Consider the following 20860-nt stretch of genomic DNA (forward strand, 5'->3'; position numbering starts at 1 on the left):
ACTACATCTTCAGATTTCTTTGATTTTTCTTTTTTTTTTTTTTTTTTTTTTTTCGGTGTGCTTTTGTTCTGGTTTCCATGATTAGCAGAGGTTGATTTAGCATAAAATGATATTATAGAAGTCTTTAATTAGGAGACAATTTACTCTTGATACTTACTCTTACGTGATCACATTGTCAATCAACCTTCTAATTGGTAATTCCAGTTCATATACATAAAGCTACAATCAGTATTGTCAAAGGGATGGTTAAAACAGCAGACGAATGCATAAGCAACCAGTTGATATGAAAAGCTTCAGCTGAATTTCTTAAGAAATGATCTACTTGAATGGAACTCCTTTACCGGCCTGCTAGTGATTACCTATTAAATAGTCTGGGTAGAAGCATCAATTTTGAAACTCCTTGATTTTGGATTGGACTATGGTGTGTGCTTACATGTGAACGTCTCATAAATATGTCCCAAGAGCAATTTATTTTTCTAATTAGCTTGAGCAGCCTCTTCTTTATGTAGTGCTTTAAGCAGTTTGCAGTATATCAGTTCAATCACACAGCTGTTGTTTAAAACTTTCCCTAAGTTACTGTAATTCTCTATAGAGACTCAGGATCTCACTAATTAGTGCACTTAATCATACTTTGTATAAAATGCATGATAATATGGATTAATCATTCCTAGAATGTCATAGAAAAAGAGTAACACAAACCTGGGTGCTCATAGCTGTCAAAGTTAGCTGTTCTCACGTAATAGTTACGTTCCAAGCGGTGTGTACAGGCTGACATCGAGTGACTTTGCGCTTCCTTTTTACTTGCCAGTGATAACTTAACAAAATAATTAATTGAGGGCTCCAGCTTTTTATATTAAGATTTATAAGTTATTGAGATCAAACATCTACAACAGTTTCATATTTTCTTCCAAAGTAAAAAGAAATTACATTAAAAATAAATATATTTAGTTCTTATGTGAAAGGATATCTAGCTTACTGGGTGGCATTTGTGATGTTAAGATTCAGGCTGTTGAGCTGTTTAGCATATAGCACAGTTGACAGTTACCGTTATTATAAGTGAGTTTTAAACTAATTTAACATGAAAATATCTCAATATTGAGTGTTTACTTTTTGGTAAGATTATTAATATTAGATTAAAAAATTGAAAAGCAAGCTTTTTTTTTAAAGTATTGCCTTCTTTTGTTTTTCAGGATGTGACTTAAAATGACTTCTGATTTCGAAGGTCCTCTGAAAGCTATGCTGTGCTTGAATGTTTGCTAAGGACAAGTAAGTGATTGATTTCGTATTTGGACTGTATGTACCTGAACAGTTATTCCCTTACCATTTTTAAAGCTACACTTTACAAATTGTACGTGTAAATATATAAGCAGCATGTTCTTAAAAAGAAGAAAAGAGTGAGAGAGAAGAAAGAAGGAGGAGGAAGAGAACTTATTTTACTACTGCCAGAAAGTGAGTTTTCTAAGTTTGTTTTCTTGTGGATTCCTATCTATGTAAATAGGAACATCCGTCTTTTTTTTGTGGTCAGTCTTATAACAAAAGAATCTTTGCATAGTTTCAGGAATATTTTGAATCAGAAGTTTCACTGGAAAGCTATCATACTTTTTATATTTGTGTATTTGAGGGAAAGGAAAGTTTGAAATAACAAATTTTCACTAAGAATGTGGAGTTGCTGAATAGAATGTCTTCTAGTTTTATTTATATCCAATAACATTTCAATATCTCTGGCTTCTCTTAGCATAAACCAGTTTATTACAATTTGCATCTTTTAAAACTATGTGAATTATGTCTTGGCTTTCGAAAGGAGGATTATATTTAATATTTTTATGTTATATAGAATTAAAAAAAATTGCTGACCATCTTCATAATTCAGTGAAACAGACAGATTAGAGTTAATTCTTCATAATTGGCTTATTCTGGGGAATCCTAAGAGCCAATTTATGCCTTTTCCCTAGTGAATTTTTCAAACAAGGAATCAACTCAGAAGAGCTTCCAAGCATGCAAGATGCCATGACTACATGTATTTAGTATAGGGTAAAGTTGATGGTTTCATGGGACCAAAGAAGTGTTAAAAATGTTTTTAGGCAAATAATATTATTTTTAAAGTAGTTTCAGTATGTTTTAAATTTGTATTGTAGGATTGTGCTTTGTGGGTTTTGGTTTTTTTTGTATGAGTGTGCTGTCAACTATTTCAGCTAAACAAATAACCTAAATTTGAAGCATCTGATCACTACTATTTTTGGGCCGCTGTATGTAGATTGTACGTATATTGTTGCAATAGATGAATTAATGATTACTAGAACTTATTTTACCTATCATGAGCAAAAAACCTTACCTTTTTAACAGTCCGTCTATGGTTTTCACTGAGAAATGAACAGGCCTGACATCAAAAATATGTAGTATGCTGCAAGGGATGTAGAAACGTGCACGTGATTAATAAGGACAAATGTTTTTTCAGTCCACTTATTCATGAGCAAAACGTCTTTGTTGTTTTTTTTGTTTTCTTGTTTCCCCTTTTTGATAAGTGAGAAAAAAATTGTGAAATTTAGGATTATATCTTAAAAGATAAATACAATGGTAATGCATAAACAAGTACTTAGTATTTGCAGATAATCATGAAAGTTTGTAATCTTTTCTCCAAATATTGCTGCCTTTGGTTCCACTCCACTGGTGGGGTTAGGACATCAGTATGTAGTGGTTCATTACTGCTACAATTGATGGAATTAAAAAATGTCTTACTTTGAAGACTTTGAACCATCTCTTATATCATCTTGGTTTTTTTTCTCAAAACTTTGGAAGGTTCTGGACATACTTGCTTCCATACATCTTTAATGTTATCTATTTTATACAAGTGTATACCTTTCTAAATTGTTTGGCAAGAGCTAGTGCTTTGTTTTTCCAAATAACTTTTGGAAAATCATACTGGACAGGATGAAGTGTGGCTTTGTGTCATCTGTTTTCAATAGCTAAATGGAGTGTAGCATAAAATGCTTTTATTTTATAAAATGTTCAATGAAAATGACAAAGTATTCTAATACAGTGGAGTAACATGGGCAGTTTAATTTAGAAATTAAAATTAGTTGCTGGTGCTGATGACATCAGACTAGCAAACATTAGATGTTATTATATATGTAGGAATTATTGTTCGTGAAGTAAGTACCTGGCTTTAAAATTTGACAGTCACAATAAATTCTCTCTATAAATAATATAAACTAGGAACAGATAAAATTTTAGAAAAATCTAGTTGTTTATCACTGGATAGAATTTATATTCTATTTTTCTTCATCTTTATAATCAATCTGCTGTAGCTTCTTGCATTTTAAGCAAGTACTTGCATAGAAATTGAATTTAAAAGTACATAATAGTATGTATTGATAGCTGAAGTTCATAATAGAGTAACACTGTTAGTTATCCTGTGCCATAGGTTTGCCATCCACTTTTGCAGCTTGTACATGCTACTTTGAAGAAAAATAGCAGAACATTTGTCAGATTTTTCATGGAAGTGGCTACTGTCATATCTGCACTTCCGTTATTCTGAGTAAGAATAATATTCTGTGGTGGAAGATTGCAATTCCTGTGTTTTGGGTACTTTATGCTTATCTAAAATTGAACATAAAACCAGGCAAATATAAGAAATTATGTAGTAACTGAGCTATTCATTGAGTCAAATTAAGCTGGTTTGTAGATTTAGTTTAATTACACAAATAATATAAAGAACTTCACTATATAACTTTTTTCTTTAGAAAATGCTTTGCTTAGGTAGGTAATATCGTGCAGTATAACTAGCAGAGGAGTCTTTCTAGCCAGCATTATAGGTTCATGAGCTAGAAATAATTCTATTGCCCAGAAAGTAAGTTTACAAAGATGGCTGTGTTAATCTTTTTTTAACTTTTGGTATAAAAAAAATGCATCTAAGTTTTAACTTTAGAAAGCTCTGTTTCGGAAGCTATCTTTTGAAATAATAATTAACTTCAGGAAAACTCCCTAAAATCCCCAAAATAGATTTATTTATTTATTTATTTTAAAAACTTCATAGCCCATTATAAATTATAGGTTCATATTCATTGAATAAATATAACACCTGGTATCTTTTAACTGGTGATACCTTTCATTATTAACTCACTGAATAATGGCTTCTTTTGCTAATATTTCCTGTAGCAGGGAAATTAGTTTGGCTGTTAGCAATGTGTACTGTAAATCCATCTGTTTTGGGAAGCAGCTTCTGTAATTTCCTTAGCTAAGCATTTGCAGAGTTGTTCTAGGCAGTCCATACCTTCTCAGCTGTAATGATACTCTCAGGGAAAGGAAAATACATGTGCAGGAGCTCTGCAGCTTCGGGCCTGAATAAACTGCGACAAGCTACTTGAGTGTAATAGTAGGGAAACAGCCTGCACAAATAATTTTTCCTTCCTTCTCCAAGCTTTTATATTTAGGCACTGAAAGGTTTTCTTGAATAAAATAAGGGTTGTATTCTCTGATACATACAATGTTTCTGAGACAAAATGTACTACTTCTGGTTTTCTATTTAATCATATTGTGAGTCACCTGTCAGTACAAGTAGATGTTAAACCAGAAATGACATTTCATTTTAAATCATTTATGCAGCCCTGTTACCTGCAAAATTAACTTCTGGTAAAATGTCTGTTCTAGCTCAAATTTTCAATTACTTAATGTATTTGAAATCTTTCCTCCTCTTAAATAGAATTTACTCTTGGCTTTTGACATACTTGCTGTGCCCACACCCTTCCTGAGCTATCCATAAGGCTTGTATTTTATACTCGTCATTTCTCTTTCCACAGTAGCTCTTAATCGTGCAGCTTTACACTCTGCCTGTGAATGCAGTTACGGGGGGGAAGCACAAATCCTGGACTGCGTGCGTGTGTCACCTACAGAATGACTCTCAGGATTCAGCTTTAGCTGTGAGGTCTGTAGGCATAAGACCTTGAGTCATACATTCTGTTAAGTGTCAGGTTCAGATAATCAACTGCTTTTTGCATGATCATAGCCTGTTTATATAATCTGGTTTTGAAACTGCTTGATTTTCATTTGTTAGTTTTTCGTGCAGCCGATTCAATGAAGAAAATCTTATCCCTGCAGTTGTTCAGTGCTATACTGTCATCTAGTGGTGTAACAGTTTATTTTTCTTGTATGTCACATAAGGTGAGCCACTATTTTCAATGTATTTGAGAGATTTTTACTCTGGAGGAGCATATGATTGAATAAACGCCTTCAGGCTTGCTGTTCCACCTCTCTGTATATTGGATTTTGTCTTACTCATCCTGACTTTGTATCAAGTATTTAGATGTAAAACCAACTTCTTATCTGTGCAGTCCATGACCATAGCAATGGAGTTAGGCATCTTTTGTAATTGCTTATTTCAAATGCAAGTTTGTTTTACTGTTGTTTTTAATTTAATTGTGATGTACAAAATATATTATCCTCATTCTTTTAATCCTTATCAGTTGAGATGAGGATTGGTTTTGAATATAGTGTTGTCTTAAGCATTGTAACATTTGCTAACCTGCAAAGAGAACTCTGGCTTTAAAGAGATACCTGATATCTGAGCTTTGTACGCATGCCAGAGCAATCCAGTGGCTGCTCCTCAGGGCAGCCTCCTCTGTGCTCTCTAGCCTTCAGAGGTTTGTACTGCTGTAAGAAGAATGTCCTTTCAAATTTCCCACCCGTAGCTAACGTCCTGCAATAACAGTATCAGCTATTGCAAGCAAACCCCATGCTGCTTCATGTAAATATGTTCTTGTGTGTCTTTGCCCTTTCAGTTTAGACTTTAGAAAGAACTATAGCAGTATTATTTTTTTGCCCCAAAAAGCCAGTAAGTGAAACAGACAATCAGTCAAGGTTAGTACATCAGAAGTAATACACACACTTGTCTTTTTTTTTTTTTTTTTTTTCTTCTTTAAATGTCTTATCCAGGAAGTACTTTGACTAGATGCTTTTCTAAGGGTTTGGTTTTCTTTGCTGCAACGGTACACTGCGGACTTGTGTTTTACTAACTTGTTGTTCACCAGGGTACCCAGATTACGTTCTGCAGCGCTGCTTAGAGTCAGTTGGCTTACCAGCCTCTGATACCTTAAGATAAACTTAATTTAGATGAAGATCTACCTATCAGGTCCTTGTCCTTATGATCACCAACTCTTAGGGATTTGGTCATCCTAAGCCAGGCTTTTTTAATATCTGTAGTAATGGTGAGTCTTGCTTGTGGAGATCCTTAAATAACTTTTTTTTTTTTTTCTTTCTCCTGAAAGATTTATTAGTGCCTGTTTTATATGTTATGGAAAAGTTTCTCTCCAGCTAACAAGTATGACTGTCTTACCTAAATGTCTAAGACCAGTTACTGTTGTTGCTGTATGGGGTAAAGAACTGCAGTGTGAACTAGATCGCAGTAAATAAAATTTACATTTAATTTGGAAATTTCTGTAAAAAGGATAAAATAATGATGAACTTCTAACTGCCTAGATGTGTCTTGTTGTCATTGTGGTACAAAAAACCAAATACCAATCATTCAGTTATTTTACAGTTCTAATTATGTTCTAAAATACTCTGGCTAGATAAACAGCACAGATCCATTAACAAGTTTATTTCCTCCCTCAGCATGTCGTTGATGGTAGCATAGCAGGTTCTGGTCTAGGTGTTGTCTTTCCTCTGTGACTGTGTTCCTTTTTCCTCTTGGGAGTGAGGGGAGATGAGTGTCATAGATATACAATCTGCCAAGCTTGTGTAACGTAACTAGACTTTAAAAAAAGCAATCTATTATTTTTATTGAGTTATGGCCCAATCTTTGCTGCAGAAGCAATAGAGTTGAAAGTGTTATGAAGTCTTGGCTTGCCTTGTCCTCAAAGTTCTGGAGAACTGTGTTCATTCTAGAAAGTTTAGCAAGAAATATGAAGTTAAAACTATAGTAACCTGTTGAGTTATAAATGGGAATAGTCTTCTGTTGGCTTTATACCAAGCCAGGTGTGAAACTCATTTAAGTCCACTGATTTACTCCTAAGTGTAATAATTATTTGTGGCTGCAGTGGTTAGATTATGTGAAGAGAAGAAAGGAGCATACAGAAAAGGAAATTTTATTCAACATTGCTGTATTTTTGCTATTCTGGTCACCCATCCTTCATTGCCTTAGAGTTTCACTTGCATTTTCTTTAATGGTATCTAACTTAATTCTTAGTATTTAACTACAGTTTAGCACAACATATTAATTTACCACTTTCTTTTCAAGTTACCTAAACATACATAAAAACACTGAGAATATTTTTATTTTCTTACAACTTGGAGCTATACAGTGATCCCAGTACTATGGTGCAAAACTTTAAACATTTCTATTTGAATCAAATTAAATGGATTTTTTTTACATTTATTTTTGCTTACATTGATATAAAGCTTTTAAACCTATGTTTTGGCAAAATACAAAATAGATTTGTTTTTTTAAATAGTAACCAGATATTATTTTTAAATAGTACAAAAGTATATGGATTTCTGGTAAAAAAAAACCTAAATCTGATAAAAATATGTAACTTATCTGGTAAGTTCTCTGTGTTTCGTAGTATTATTTTGCGAGGCTCATTCACAATTCTTATTTTATTGCTTTTAGTTGCTGATGTGTGGTCAAGATGAGTGGATTAGGAGAAAATTCCTTGGATAACTTGACCATTGAGTCAAGGAAGCGCAAGCCATTGCCCTGTGATACACCAGGTGCGAGGTAAGTTTGTATAGACCTTTCTCTTTTTTTATTTATGAGGTTTTAAAATCATAGAATCATAGAATGGTTTGGGATGGAAGGGACCTTAAAGATCATCTAGTTCCAAACCTCCTGCCATGGGCAGGGACACCTTCCACTAGACCAGGTTGCTCAAAGCCCCACCCAACCTGGCCTTGAACACTTCCAGGGATGGGGCTTCCACAATTTCTCCGGGCCACCTGTCCCAGTGCCTCATTGGCTTCACAGTAAAGAATTTATTCCTTACATCTAATCTAAATCTACCCTCTTTCAGTTTAAAGCCATTACCCCTTGTCCTATCACTACCTGCCCTTTTCAAAAGTCCCTCCCCAGCTTTCTCATGGGTCCCATTTAGGTACTGGAAGGCTGCTGTAAGGTCTCCATGGAGCCTTCTTTTCCCTAGGCTGAACAGCCCCAACTCTCTCAGCCTGTCCTCACAGGAGAGGTGCTCCAGCCCTCTCATCATCTTCATGCCCTCCTCCGGACCCTCTCCAACTGCTCCATGTCCTTCTTACGTTGGGGCTCCAGAGCTGGTCACATTACTGCAGGTGGGATCTCACAAGAGCGGAGTAGAGGGGCAGAATCACCTCCCTCGACCTGCTGGCCACGCTTCTTCTGATGCGGCCCAGGGTAGTTTGGCTTTTCTGGCCTGCAAGCGCACATTGCTGGCTCATATTGAGCTTCTCATCAACCAACGCTCCAAAGTCATTCTCCTCAGGGCTGCTCTCAATCAGTCCTCTGCCTGGCCTGTGTTTATGCTTGGGCAAATTTGTTGCATATTTGTGCTTATGTTTGAAAAATACAAATATTTTTCAACTTTTATTTGCAATTTAGAGGAAGTTCTAACTAATCATTTTGTTCAGTTAAAAAGTTCTCTAGGCCAACTTTTGTGGTGAAGATACACAACTTTACTATTATGTGTAGATATGCCAAAGCTGATGAACTATGCTCTATAATTAGACTCTTGCAGTCACTCTCTGTTGAAGTCTTAATAGAGTGAACATATAAGGAATCACTGTTTGAAGCTATGATTGCAAAGCAAAAGAAGAAAAACTTCTTGCTTCACAGACATTTCAAAGGGAGCATCTTATATCTGGTAATTCATTTGACAGGTCTCATTTCAGGTGATTATCATCAGCACAGAATATTGCAATAGGATGCACATTTCTTTTTGACTTCCATTTCTTCAGACTAGTTCTTCGCAAGTTCATCTCAAATTTGGCATTCCATGCTGTCTTCTTCCTTGCTCAACTCTGTCAGAGAGCGTTATCTGAGGGACTCGGTTTTCTGTCCCACTCCACTCATTGCTTTCCACCACATGTTAAGGCTTCTGTGTTTTCCTTTCATGTTCTTGTTCCCACAGAGTACTAACCTTTATTAAGTTTGTCTTCAGTTTCACCAAAATACTAGGCCTTGTGTACTCATATTTCTTCTTCCCCACTGTCTCATGCTAATTACCTCTGTCATGCAACGTACTGTGTATGAGAGCCTCAAACTCTCCCAGCATATCCCAGTCAGTGTCTCTTTGTGAGTGTCCTCCATTCCAATTTCTCTTTCCCTTTCTCCAGTGTCAGTCTGTCCCTTCAGTAATTCTGTTTTCCAGTTTGTCACCCTTCATTAGCTTTCTTTATCTTTCAAGCCCCTGCTTTGTGATATATTTGTGTTCTCCAGTATTGGTCCATGCATACTTTGCTAACTCTTTCACTTGGTTTATTCTCAAAGAATATTCATTTTCTTTTGATTCCCTTGGTGTGCTCATTCTCCCTTCCCTTTCTCCTGAGTCCTTTTTTTTCTATGCTTGGCATACTCTGTGTATGACGCTGTTCTGGCTGTAGATAGAATCTTTACTCAGCAGATCAATCTATATAGGAAAAGGAATTTCAGAGAGAGAGACTTTATCCAGCAACATTAGGTTGTCTGGGATTCTGCTTTTCTTGGATGTTTAGATGCCATTTTTGTCCTGATGCCTAGAAATTTCTGAGGTATCACGTTCTGTAGTCATTTCATTACAAGCAAACTAAAGAGAGATTGTAGAATGTTAAAATTCTATTTTGTTTGTCTAATAAATTATAAACAAATCTAAAGTAAGTTTTAAGGTTACAATATACTTACTGTATGAGTGTTACAATTCTATAACAAGCAATTGCTATTTTCATTAAATTTGATGATAGTCACAGGAGGGTTTTTTGGATTAATAGCTTTCTCATATCCTCTCAAAATAAATTTGTACTTAAAATTCTTAAAAAACCCACAAAACCTAAACAAAACAACAGTGCAACAAAACACACACGCACATACACTCTGTTCAGATTTGTTTGCTGGAAGAATAGCTGGTACTTAGGTTTAATAAGTAGATGTTACATGAAGTACATTAAAGTTCATGGGGTAAGCACAGCTTTTGTATATGATGGTGTGTAAGTATATGAAACTATGTTTTTTGTTCCTAGTCTGACCTGCAGTGGTGAGAAGCGTCGGCGTGAGCAGGAAAGCAAATACATTGAAGAACTGGCTGAACTGATATCTGCTAATCTGAGTGACATTGACAATTTCAATGTGAAGCCAGACAAATGTGCTATTTTAAAAGAAACAGTGAGACAAATTCGACAGATAAAAGAGCAAGGTACAGTTCCCTGTTAAGCGAAAATAAATAATTTTCTTGTGGTTTCTTTTCCAAAGTAGCAGTTACTTGTGAAATTGAGTAGTGCTTTTCACAATAGCATGTAACTGAGAAAAGTCTTCAGACATTGACTTGAACTAAACCTTTAATATGCCTTAAATAATTTTCTGTTTAAATGTAAGGAAGTATTTTACCATCATTTTTTATTGGGAATTAGGGCTTTAAAACTTTGTATGGCCTTTCTTATCAGTTTCCTGAAAATACTAGGAAAGCTTAAGCTAGTCCACAGATAAGCTAAAAGCAGATAGTACTGGTATGAAGAATACATACTGTTGTCTTTCACTTCAAGGGACTTCATGCTTAAAGAGAATTTAATGCTTTGAAATTAATTTCTTAAAAAATACCTAGTTTCTTATGGGAAACACATTCGCTCAGATAAATTGCTTTTTATTGCTATTTTTTCCTATTACCTTTTTATGGATTTTTTTTCTTGTGCTATTTAAGACATGCTTCGTAGCTGGTTAAGTATTGTACTCCAATATTTTTAAAATATATTTAGCTTGAGATCAAATAATTAAATAGTGCAGTTGGCTGTAGTCAGGATATCATCAAGTCAACAAAGGAGAAAATAGCAATGTGTCAAATCTTGGTAATTTTTTTCAGCTAGGGTAATCCTAAGTGGTGTAACAGGTGGGTTTTTGTTTTGTTTTGTTTTTTTTTAATGGACAGGTATACGCAAAACCTGATTTTTGAAATGTATATTGAGGGGTGTATATATATAACTTTTTTTTAAACACCATCCCACCCCCACCTCCATCCCTGTTCTGATTTTGTTTGGGGGGGGGGGGGTGCTAAGGTGGCAGCTTCTGTAGGAAACTTCTAGAAGTTGCTCCCCTTTGTTCAGTGGACTCGACTGGGCCTAGGGCGGACCAAGGTCAAGCCAATTGGTAGCAGAATGTCCCGTGATAATGCCTCTGTGATAACATATTTAAGAAGGGGAAAACAGAGGGGGGAAAAAAAAAAAAAGAATATGTGCAGCAGCTGAGCGGCAGCAGAGAGGGGGAGGCACAAGCTTTGTGGGCCTTGCAGGCCTCTGGCCTCTGGCCTCCCACCAGGCAGCCGACTGGGCCTGGCTTGGCTCGGCTCGGCCCGGCCCAGCTGCAAGAAGTGGAGAGGAGATGAAATGTGAAAAAGATGTAAAAAGGATCCTGAGAGGCATCTGCCAGCCTGTTGTGAGGAACGGCTGCAGACGCCATGGTCAGTTTAGAAGGAGGGGGAGCAGTAATGCGGCTCCTGGCCAAGATTCCCCTGCAGCCTGTGGTGACAACCATGGTGGAGCAGGTTGTTCCCCTGCAGCCTGTGGAGGCCCATGGAGGGGCAGAGATCCCCCTGCAGCCCGGGGAGGACCCCACGCCAGGGCAGGTGGAGGCCTGAAGGAGGCTGTGGCCTGTGGAGGGCCCACGGGGGCAGCCATTCTGGAGGGACTGCACCCCGTGGAAGAGATGACCCATGCTGGAGCAGTTCTTCCCCCAGTGATGAAGCAGCAGTGTGAAACAACACGTGATGAACTGACTCCCATTCCCTCTTCCCCCCTGTGCTGCTTGGGGGGAAAGGTAGTAGAGATAATGTTAAGCCCTGGAAGAGGAAGGGTGGGGGGAGCGAGAGAGACTGTGTAGTCTGGTCCCGATCGGGGCTGAACTACGACAACCCCTCAATGGCTATAGCTTGCCAAGAGTACGTATTTTCTTTGGGCAGTAAAGTATTAAAAAATCAAGTGCATTACGCTATATATTTTGCCTGTTATGGTAAATTGCCGCATCTTTTGAAGATGTGTTAAAAAAATTATAAAAATTCATGTTAACTTTTGTTTTTAAAGCTTTCCTAGTGTATTCTAATGTAATAATTCTGTTTCATTATATAGTTGAGTGTGATAATCTTCCCCGAGGATATTGTACTCCTCTGTGTCTGCTTAGCCAACCAGCAAGTACCACAGAACAAAGTTTACTATTTATTTTCTGTAATTCTACAGTCTGCTGTGGATTCCCATTCCACCTTCCCCTGCAATTGCTTTATTTAGGATATTTTGATTCTTAAAATATTATTTTATTGTACACACACACACACACACGTACGTATATAGAATCATAGAATGGTTAGAGTTGGAAGGGACCTTCATCCAGTCCAACCCCCCTGCAAAGAGCAGGGACATCTCCAACCAGATCAGGTTGCTCAGAGCCCTGTCCAATCTGGCCTGGAATGTTTCCAGAGATGGGGCATCCGCCACCTCTCTGGGCAACCTGTAGCAGTGTTCTACAACCCTCATGGTAAAAAATTTTTTCCTAATATCCAGTCTAAATCTGCCTCCCTCTATTTTAAAGCTGCTGCCCCTCATCCTATCACAACAGGCCCTACATTTAGGTATGTATACATACACACATGCGTATATTAACATGAGCCAAAACCTTTTTGTATAACAATGGTGGCAGCATCTGAAGGCTGTGATCAATGATGGCGAGATGATCAAAATAACACCACAAGGAAGAGACATGTAGAATGGGTGTGTTTAATGGCCGTTGAAAGATTCAGCAGGCGTTCATCAGACAGATGATGCCAAAAGCAGCAGAAGAAATGTTCACAAAACAAGTTTATCATGTCAACTTTAACTGTCAAGTCAATTTATGTGAGCAAAGAGTTTTGCATTATGTAGCCATGACATTTTTTTCTAATCTTAAGCAACTAACAATGTATGAGACCTCGTCTCTCATTGGTGATTTTTTTTTTTTTTTTTTTGCCTTTATTCACAGGCTTCCTAGAATCTGGCTTGTAATACTAAAATGTGGTCTTCATGTGAAATGTTGCTTTACTGAAGTGTATCTTTTGGGTTTCAGGAAAAGCAGTTTCTAATGATGATGATGTTCAGAAAGCTGATGTATCTTCTACGGGTCAAGGAGTTATTGATAAGGATTCATTGGGACCTCTTTTATTACAGGCAAGTACAGATTAGGCCCTGGTAAACAGCCATGGGAACAAATTCAAGGCAGGTAAAAATACTACAATGAAGCCTGCAATCCTATGGTAATAAATTGTATGCAAGAACTATACAGAACTATGTTTGAAAGAGTCAGGAGTAAAATCTATTATGTTTCCTTAATTTTGCTGAAATTCTCTGTAGAAGGAAACAGAAGAATAGCATTTGGCTTTTTCTCATATTCTTGTGCTTTACTTTCTCCAACAGTCATGAGCAAGTTACTACTAAAGCAGTGCTTAGGAATAAGAGGAATATTTTACTTTTTTTAGAAGATGGACATTAAAATAAATGGATTAGGTAGTGCAAAGACTAGAAGTTTGTAATGTGTATTGGGATTTGTTTCTAAATTATGAAGCATTTTAAATAAGTGTTGTCGTCAAGTAAAATAATCTACAAATAATTGGGAAAAAAGGTCCATAGCAGACACCTTTGTGCCGAGAAAAGCAATCTCATTTACAAGTCCATTAAACACTTTTGAAACGTAATTTTTTAACTTAGATATTGAATTTTTCTTTCAGTTAAGAAAACACAGTATCTTAAGATGTGGAGACACCCTCTCCTCTTATGATTTGCTGTTGGAAATGTCTTCATGTTCATGTCTTACTACTTGTTTCTACTGACTTCTTGTTGCAATTTGCCAGCTGTTGAAATGATGTTACAAATTCATTATCTCGTGTTCAAATAAAGCAAGAATGAAACAAGAAGGCTAGTTATCGCTGTGAAAGAGCTCAATAGAATAACAAATTAACAGATCAATTTTTGATATTGAAATAATTCCGTAGCAGACAATTTTCCTCAGAGAAAAATTTAAAACTTTAGCTCTACCTTTGAAAAGAAGTGCATGTTTTGTAACTTGACATTTATCACCCACATAGTATTTAAACTAAATTATATTCAGAATTAGGCAATGTGTCTTATGATGTATTGTCATGTTAATATTTAGGCATTGGACGGTTTCCTGTTTGTGGTAAATCGAGATGGGAACATAGTATTTGTGTCAGAAAATGTCACACAGTATCTGCAATATAAACAAGAAGATTTGGTTAATACAAGTGTCTATGGTATCTTGCATGAAGAGGACCGAAAGGACTTTCTTAAAAACTTACCTAAATCTTCAGGTAATAAAAGTTGACTTACTACACTGTTACTAGGCTATTGGAAAACAATCAGAGAAGAAAAGAACAGCTTGTAATGGATAACCTTTGAAAGCAACTCACTTGCAGAAAGAATATTTGACTACAAAACACTGTTAATCTTGAAAAATATTACTTTGTTGTTATTGAAGTGCACCACCAGAAATAAATGTGCTAGCCTTTGCAATATGCTTACATGTAACTTAAAGATACTAAAGGAACAGTTTCAGAACGCCACAAGACTAGCTGATGGAGGTGCTAGTTTTTTGAATATGTGAATGATTTTTCAGCTCTCCTTCAAGTGACTGAAAGTGTCATGTATGGAAAAGTTTTTTTTTGTTTTTTTTTTTTTTTACTTGGTTCTCAGTACTATTCCCAAGGTATAAAACTGATGGTATATTGAGAAGGCATCTTAAAATATTATTTAATGTCTCTAGTCTAGGAACAAGGTATCTAAATTAAGAAAAATCAAGTGCGGATTGAAGTTACTTGAAAATCTTTATAAATTGTTACTGTGTTCTTTTAAGTTAATGGAGTTGCTTGGACCAATGAAACGCCTAGGCAGAAGAGTCATACATTCAACTGCCGGATGATGGTGAAAACCTCTCATGATCTTTTGGAAGACGTAGGCAGCCACCAGGATACACGTCAGAGATATGAAACAATGCAGTGCTTTGCTTTATCTCAGCCAAGAGCTATGATGGAAGAGGGGGAAGGTAGGAAACTTTGTGGAACTACTATGCACAAAAGGAATCTCTGAGTAAAGTTTTTTGGTATTTGGTATGTATTATGAAATCTGTAGCTTCTGCAATCCATTTTAAGCAAGTAGGCACAGAATGCAAAAACTTGAACTCTTATTGTTTATACTTCCATTTTAACAAAGACGTTTTAAAATAGTTTTCAACTATTTTATTAGATGCTTTAATAGAATAAAACAGGAGAGAAAGAAAAAAAGAAACTTTCTTTTTAAAATACAGATTTGCAGTCCTGTATGATTTGTGTGGCACGTCGTATCACAACTGCAGAAAGGGTATTTCCGGCAAATCCAGAGAGCTTTATTACAAGACACGATCTTTCAGGTGAGAAATGTACCCAAGATGAAGGTATGAAGGTATGATTTTTGTCCATGTCCATTTTAAATAAATCAGGTATGTAAATGAATTGTGTATCTGTGGTGACTAGCAGAATTCGTACTGACAATTCCCAGCTGTTTTTTGCAATATACCTCTGTTGGCAGTGGAGTATACTAACAACTGTGGGATGCATTTTCTGCCTCTATGCTAGTATCCCATTGTTTGGCAACTTAGTACGAAGCATTACTTGTGTTTTAACTTGGCAGCATTTGAAATAGTTGTCATTGTGCTTTTCTTTACACATTAAAAAAATTTTAAATCATAACTGAAGCTAATGCAAGTTCTTTAGAATGCTTGTATTTTTGTGCAGTATGTGAGCTAACATTTAGTGTTTTACACTGTTTTAGTTTAAATACTTATATAATCTAGATGGAACTTTTTCAGATGCCAATTAGTGTTTATGATATTAATTTGTAAATATGGTTGGTCAGTATTTCTGAAAATTTTACTGTGTATGCATCCCTTGGGTGTCTGTAACCGGAGACAGCAATTTTATACTGTTTTCTAAAGCTCTGGGATTAACCTGTGGGTGCTTAACTTCCTCTTCTTCAGTTATCTAAATCCCTTTGAATATTGATGTTTCCACAAGCATCATCATATTCTCACATGGCAGGTAATTCATAAATGTAACTTCTGCATACTCAATTAATTGTGATTTAATTAATCACAATTAAAATGGTGATATTGACTCCTTCTGAAATGTATCACATTTGTACAAAAGGACTGGCATAGTCATAAGAAGTTTAACTTGTGCATTTCTTTTCTTCTTACAGGCAAACTTGTCAACATCGATACAAACTCATTACGGTCTTCCATGAGACCTGGCTTTGAAGATATAATTCGTCGATGTATTCAGAGGTTCTTATGCCATAATGATGGACAGTCATGGTCAAACAAACGCCACTATCATGAAGGTAACAGTCTGTTTCCCGTGTTTGGTTGTGCTGCTTCTCCTAGTGGCTGCATTTTTCCCTGAAAAACAAAAATGCTAAATTCTGCCTCTGTTAGTTTTTTTTTCATATTTTTTGTTAATGTTAATTCCTGTGCCTCATACTTACAAGCTGAAGGAGGATGACCTCTTGAGAAACAGAAATTCTGATGGAAGTTACTTAGTTTTTCTAATGTGTCTGGTTTGGTAATTTTCATGGAAAATATCAGTTACATGACCTGGGAGCCTGAAGTAATTAATTTTTTCCACAGAGGGATATAGCAATGACAGTCACAATTGTATTTCTATAATGACATGTAATCCTTAATTGTCATTAGCTTGTTATTTTTGTTTAACATTAGTTTGACTGCCTTTTTATTTTAATTCATCCTTTCTTTTGTTAAAGGATAGCTCACTAAAGAGGTAGGAGTTGTGTTGATGCCTTTTTCTTATTCAAGACACTACGGTTCAAAATATTTCCAGTGTTACGTATTTTGTAATGCTAATTTGATAACCTTGAAAGATAAAGTGAAGTACAGCCACTGTCCTCAGTAAGAAAAATTACCTTTTCTAAGTTTTCTAAAGTCCAGTCTTTTTGAAGGATTCACAAAGTAATCCAAGTAGAGGGGATATTAAATAAAGAGAAACTCATAGTGGCAGAAAATTCCATTCCATTTGAAGTTCTTTGACTTAAATCCTAAATTAACAAGAAATTTGGAGCTCAGAATAAAAGCAGTAGTTTGCACAATTTTTTGTTGAAATAAAACTTAAAAATACTTTATCTGAGGGCTTACAAGTTTCATTTCTATTCCATATTAATTACCTGTATATTTTAGTTCAATTAATATTTAAGTGTTGATTAGTCTTTCTCCCCAAGGAGAAACCATGGAAACCTACTAACCTAGCCTTGGCAATCTGTTAATAAATGTAGAACCTTGTGCTCACCATCCACAGCTGGCAAAATACTCAGCATCAAAACCATCTTGTTTGCTTTTATCTTCCCTCTACTAATTTAGGAGAAAATGTGGAATACTTCCTTTTTCTAAATATCTCTCTTGACTGTGTCTTTTTTTTTTTTTCTTTTTTTCTTTAAATCTTCAGAAAATGAAGAGTATTGTATTAAAAATCTGCAGAGTGAATATTAATAATTCTTGGGCTTTTAAATATGAACTATATTTGTATATTTTCTTTGCAGCTTATACACAAGGTCATGCTGAAACACCATTGTATCGGTTTTCTTTAGCGGATGGTACTATAGTGACAGCGCAAACAAAGAGTAAACTATTTCGAAATCCTGTAACTAATGACCGCCATGGATTTGTGTCTACCCACTTTCTTCAAAGGTGAAATCATTGTTATCTGTTTGTCATTTAAGTGTCGTAGGTTTTAAAAATATATCTGACCTTGAAGATACCTGAAAAAATACTATACTAAAATATTTTATCTGATTAAAACTCAAACAGAGGAGGAATAACTTGAGAAGAAGCATTTGCGTAGCATACAAATGAATGTGTCAGCCTAACACTGACATTCTCAAATTAACTGTGAGGCAGAAAGACGGTCACAGTCAAAAGAGAGGTTTTTCCTCAGTACCTGCATGGAGCCTGAATTATGTATTCATTATTCCTTTGGGTTAACATTTATAATGATGAAACACTGAAAATAGATATGCTCAGTTACATGCTTTATCTTACTCGTTTAAATTGCAGACCAATTAAAAAGACAACAAAACATCCTCAGATGCATCATTGATGATTCAAAGTTAAATGTACCTTAAATAGCACTTCCTGTGACCTGTTCTTGTTGATTGTAAGAATAATTGAAATGCCACTCTGGAGGGAATCTGTCTGCTTCTGGCATTAAAGTGCCTCCAGATGCTGAAAAATGAGTAGCTGAGATTGTTCAGGGCATCATTAGCGTACACAGTAGAATAGTGTCGTGCATTGACTCAGGAAGGGAGTAGAAGAAAAGATGTTTAAATTGATAAATCTGATTGACTGTTGATGAAAGCCTTTTGAAGGGATGATACTGTATGTGCTTATAACTCACGTCACCTAAAGGGCCAAGCACTTCTGTAATGAATAAACGAGTGGAATAGCTTAGTTCTGCTTTTGTGGAAACTTGAATTCTCATTGCTCTTTTTGAAAAAATATTTGGAAAATTATTTAATAATGTCATTCTGTCTTTGTACCACTTGATTCCAAATAAGGTTTTAATTTGTTTTCTTGGGGTTTCTGGGAATGTTGTTTAACTTACAGAGAACAAAATGGATATCGGCCAAATCCTAATTCAGTTGGGCAAAACATCAGAACACCTGTGGCTGGAAACACAAATTCTGTTGGTGGTCTTATGAACATGTCACCTGGTCAAGGCATGCCAATGCAGAACAGGAACTACGGAATGGGAGATCCTAATGCAGTGGGTCAGCTCAGCAGCACTCGATATGGAGGCCCTGGTAGTATGGGGCCAGTGAACTCTGGACCCGGAATGCAGTCCTCTGCTTATCAGAACAACAGTTATGGGTTAAATATAAGTAGCCCACCACATGGTAGTCCTGGTTTAACTTCCAACCAACAGAATCTAATGATATCTCCTAGGAATCGAGGGAGTCCAAAAATGAGTTCACACCAGTTTTCTCCAGTTACAGGTATTTTATTTTTGCTATAAGCTCTTTTTCTTTTTTAGCTATCTTTTCTCACTTCTATCTGAATTCCATCTTTCATCCTTTTTAACAATTCTGTGTGACCTTGTACGTGTCACTTTAGTGTAGCATCCTTAATTTTGTGGTAAAAAATTATTTTCAAGTAATTAACTCAGTATGGCAGTCATACATAATCCAAAGAAAAAGTAGATACAGACAATTCTGTAGTCTAATTTTGATCTCTGTCATGTGATACAGGTATGCACTCTCCAATGGGATCTGCCAGCAACACCGGCAGCAGCACTTTCTCTAGCAGTTCTCTTAGTGCTCTTCAAGCCATTAGTGAGGGTGTTGGAACTTCACTTTTATCCACACTTTCTTCACCGGGTCCAAAATTGGATAACTCCCCAAACATGAGCATAGCTCAGCAAAGTAAAACGAGCACCCAGGACTCCAAAAGCCCATCTGGTTTGTATTGTGAACAAAACCAAGTGGAAAGTTCCGTCTGCCAGTCAAATAGCAGGGATCTCCTTAGTGAAAAAGATAGTAAAGAGGGAAATCCGGAGGCATCTGAAAGTCAGAGAGGACCATCTGAAAGCAAAGGGCATAAAAAACTGCTCCAGCTACTGACATGCTCCTCAGATGACAGAGGACATTCTACAGCATCAAACTCACCTTTAGACTCAAACTGTAAAGAATCTTCAACCAACGTTACCAGTCCTTCAGGAGTTTCCTCATCGACATCTGGAGGGGTATCTTCCTCCTCAAACGTGCATGGCTCACTCCTGCAAGAAAAGCATAGGATTTTGCATAAATTGTTGCAGAATGGTAATTCTCCTGCAGAGGTAGCCAAGATCACAGCTGAAGCTACTGGTAAAGACACGTATCATGATGCTAGTAATGCAGCCCCCTGTGGGGAAGGCACTGTCAAACAGGAGCAACTGAGTCCAAAGAAGAAGGAAAACAATGCTTTACTACGATATCTGTTAGATAAAGATGATGTTAAGGACCCGCTTTCCAAAGAGCTGAAGCCTAAAATAGAAAGTGTGGATAATAAAACAGGACAATGCAGTAGTTCTACAATTCCTACTTCTAGTCAAGAAAAAGAGATGAAAATAAAAACGGAACCAACAGAGGAGGTACGGTATCATGGAAAAAGACAGCAGTGAACAAACCAATATTTTCTTAATACAGTGATGGGTAAATATAGAACACTCTGTGTGTGTAAACATTTCTAAGAAAGTTCAGTGTGAATGGTGTGAAGCTATATGCTCAGGTTGTATTGTAACTAAAAAAGCACAGAGAGATCTGCTATGTAACCAAATGTGCTGTACTGAAGTCCTGGACTAATGTTGCCTTTGAGTTATGGTACAATTAAGATAGCATATACTTAAAAGTATTCCTTAAAATAAAATCTTCAACATCTACAGTTTCACATAGCACATGTTTATGGCTTGTTAGGAAATGAAACTGTGCCAACCTCTGTAGTTAGCTGGCAATACAATAGCCAAAGGCAAGACTTATATGACTTAGTTCTGGAAATATAAACAATACACAAAAATGCTTAATACTTAAAATAGCTATACATTGAGCTTAGTTCATTCATTAGTTTTAGCACTCTCCTTTTTCTTTAAATGAGGGAAAATGTTCC

At 36.2% G+C, this 20860-nt stretch overlaps 1 protein-coding gene across 10 annotated transcripts in view; it reads left to right on the top strand.

Annotated features, from left to right (window-relative positions):
- The window catches only part of NCOA3 (nuclear receptor coactivator 3), an 84374-nt gene that overhangs the window by 49755 nt on the left and 13759 nt on the right, over positions 1 to 20860 (top strand). For 8 of the 10 annotated variants that reach the window (XM_086761014.1, XM_086761021.1, XM_086761022.1 and 5 more), the window contains 11 exons: positions 1191 to 1266; positions 7604 to 7711; positions 10177 to 10349; positions 13235 to 13335; positions 14318 to 14492; positions 15035 to 15223; positions 15485 to 15586; positions 16414 to 16554; positions 17764 to 17911; positions 18827 to 19215; positions 19468 to 20348. In XM_086761014.1, coding sequence (XP_086617140.1) covers positions 7623 to 7711; positions 10177 to 10349; positions 13235 to 13335; positions 14318 to 14492; positions 15035 to 15223; positions 15485 to 15586; positions 16414 to 16554; positions 17764 to 17911; positions 18827 to 19215; positions 19468 to 20348 — 2388 coding nt within the window. In that variant the 5' untranslated portion in view covers positions 1191 to 1266; positions 7604 to 7622. Of the gene's footprint in view, positions 1 to 1190; positions 1267 to 4796; positions 4922 to 7603; positions 7712 to 10176; positions 10350 to 13234; positions 13336 to 14317; positions 14493 to 15034; positions 15224 to 15484; positions 15587 to 16413; positions 16555 to 17763; positions 17912 to 18826; positions 19216 to 19467; positions 20349 to 20860 lie in introns of all 10 variants that reach the window. The other 2 variants (XM_086761015.1, XM_086761016.1) reach the window with 2 other exon arrangements.

Source organism: Chlamydotis macqueenii, chromosome 16 (assembly GCF_036417535.1).
Source record: "Chlamydotis macqueenii isolate bChlMac1 chromosome 16, bChlMac1.mat, whole genome shotgun sequence".
NCBI classification, from domain to species: domain Eukaryota; kingdom Metazoa; phylum Chordata; class Aves; order Otidiformes; family Otididae; genus Chlamydotis; species Chlamydotis macqueenii.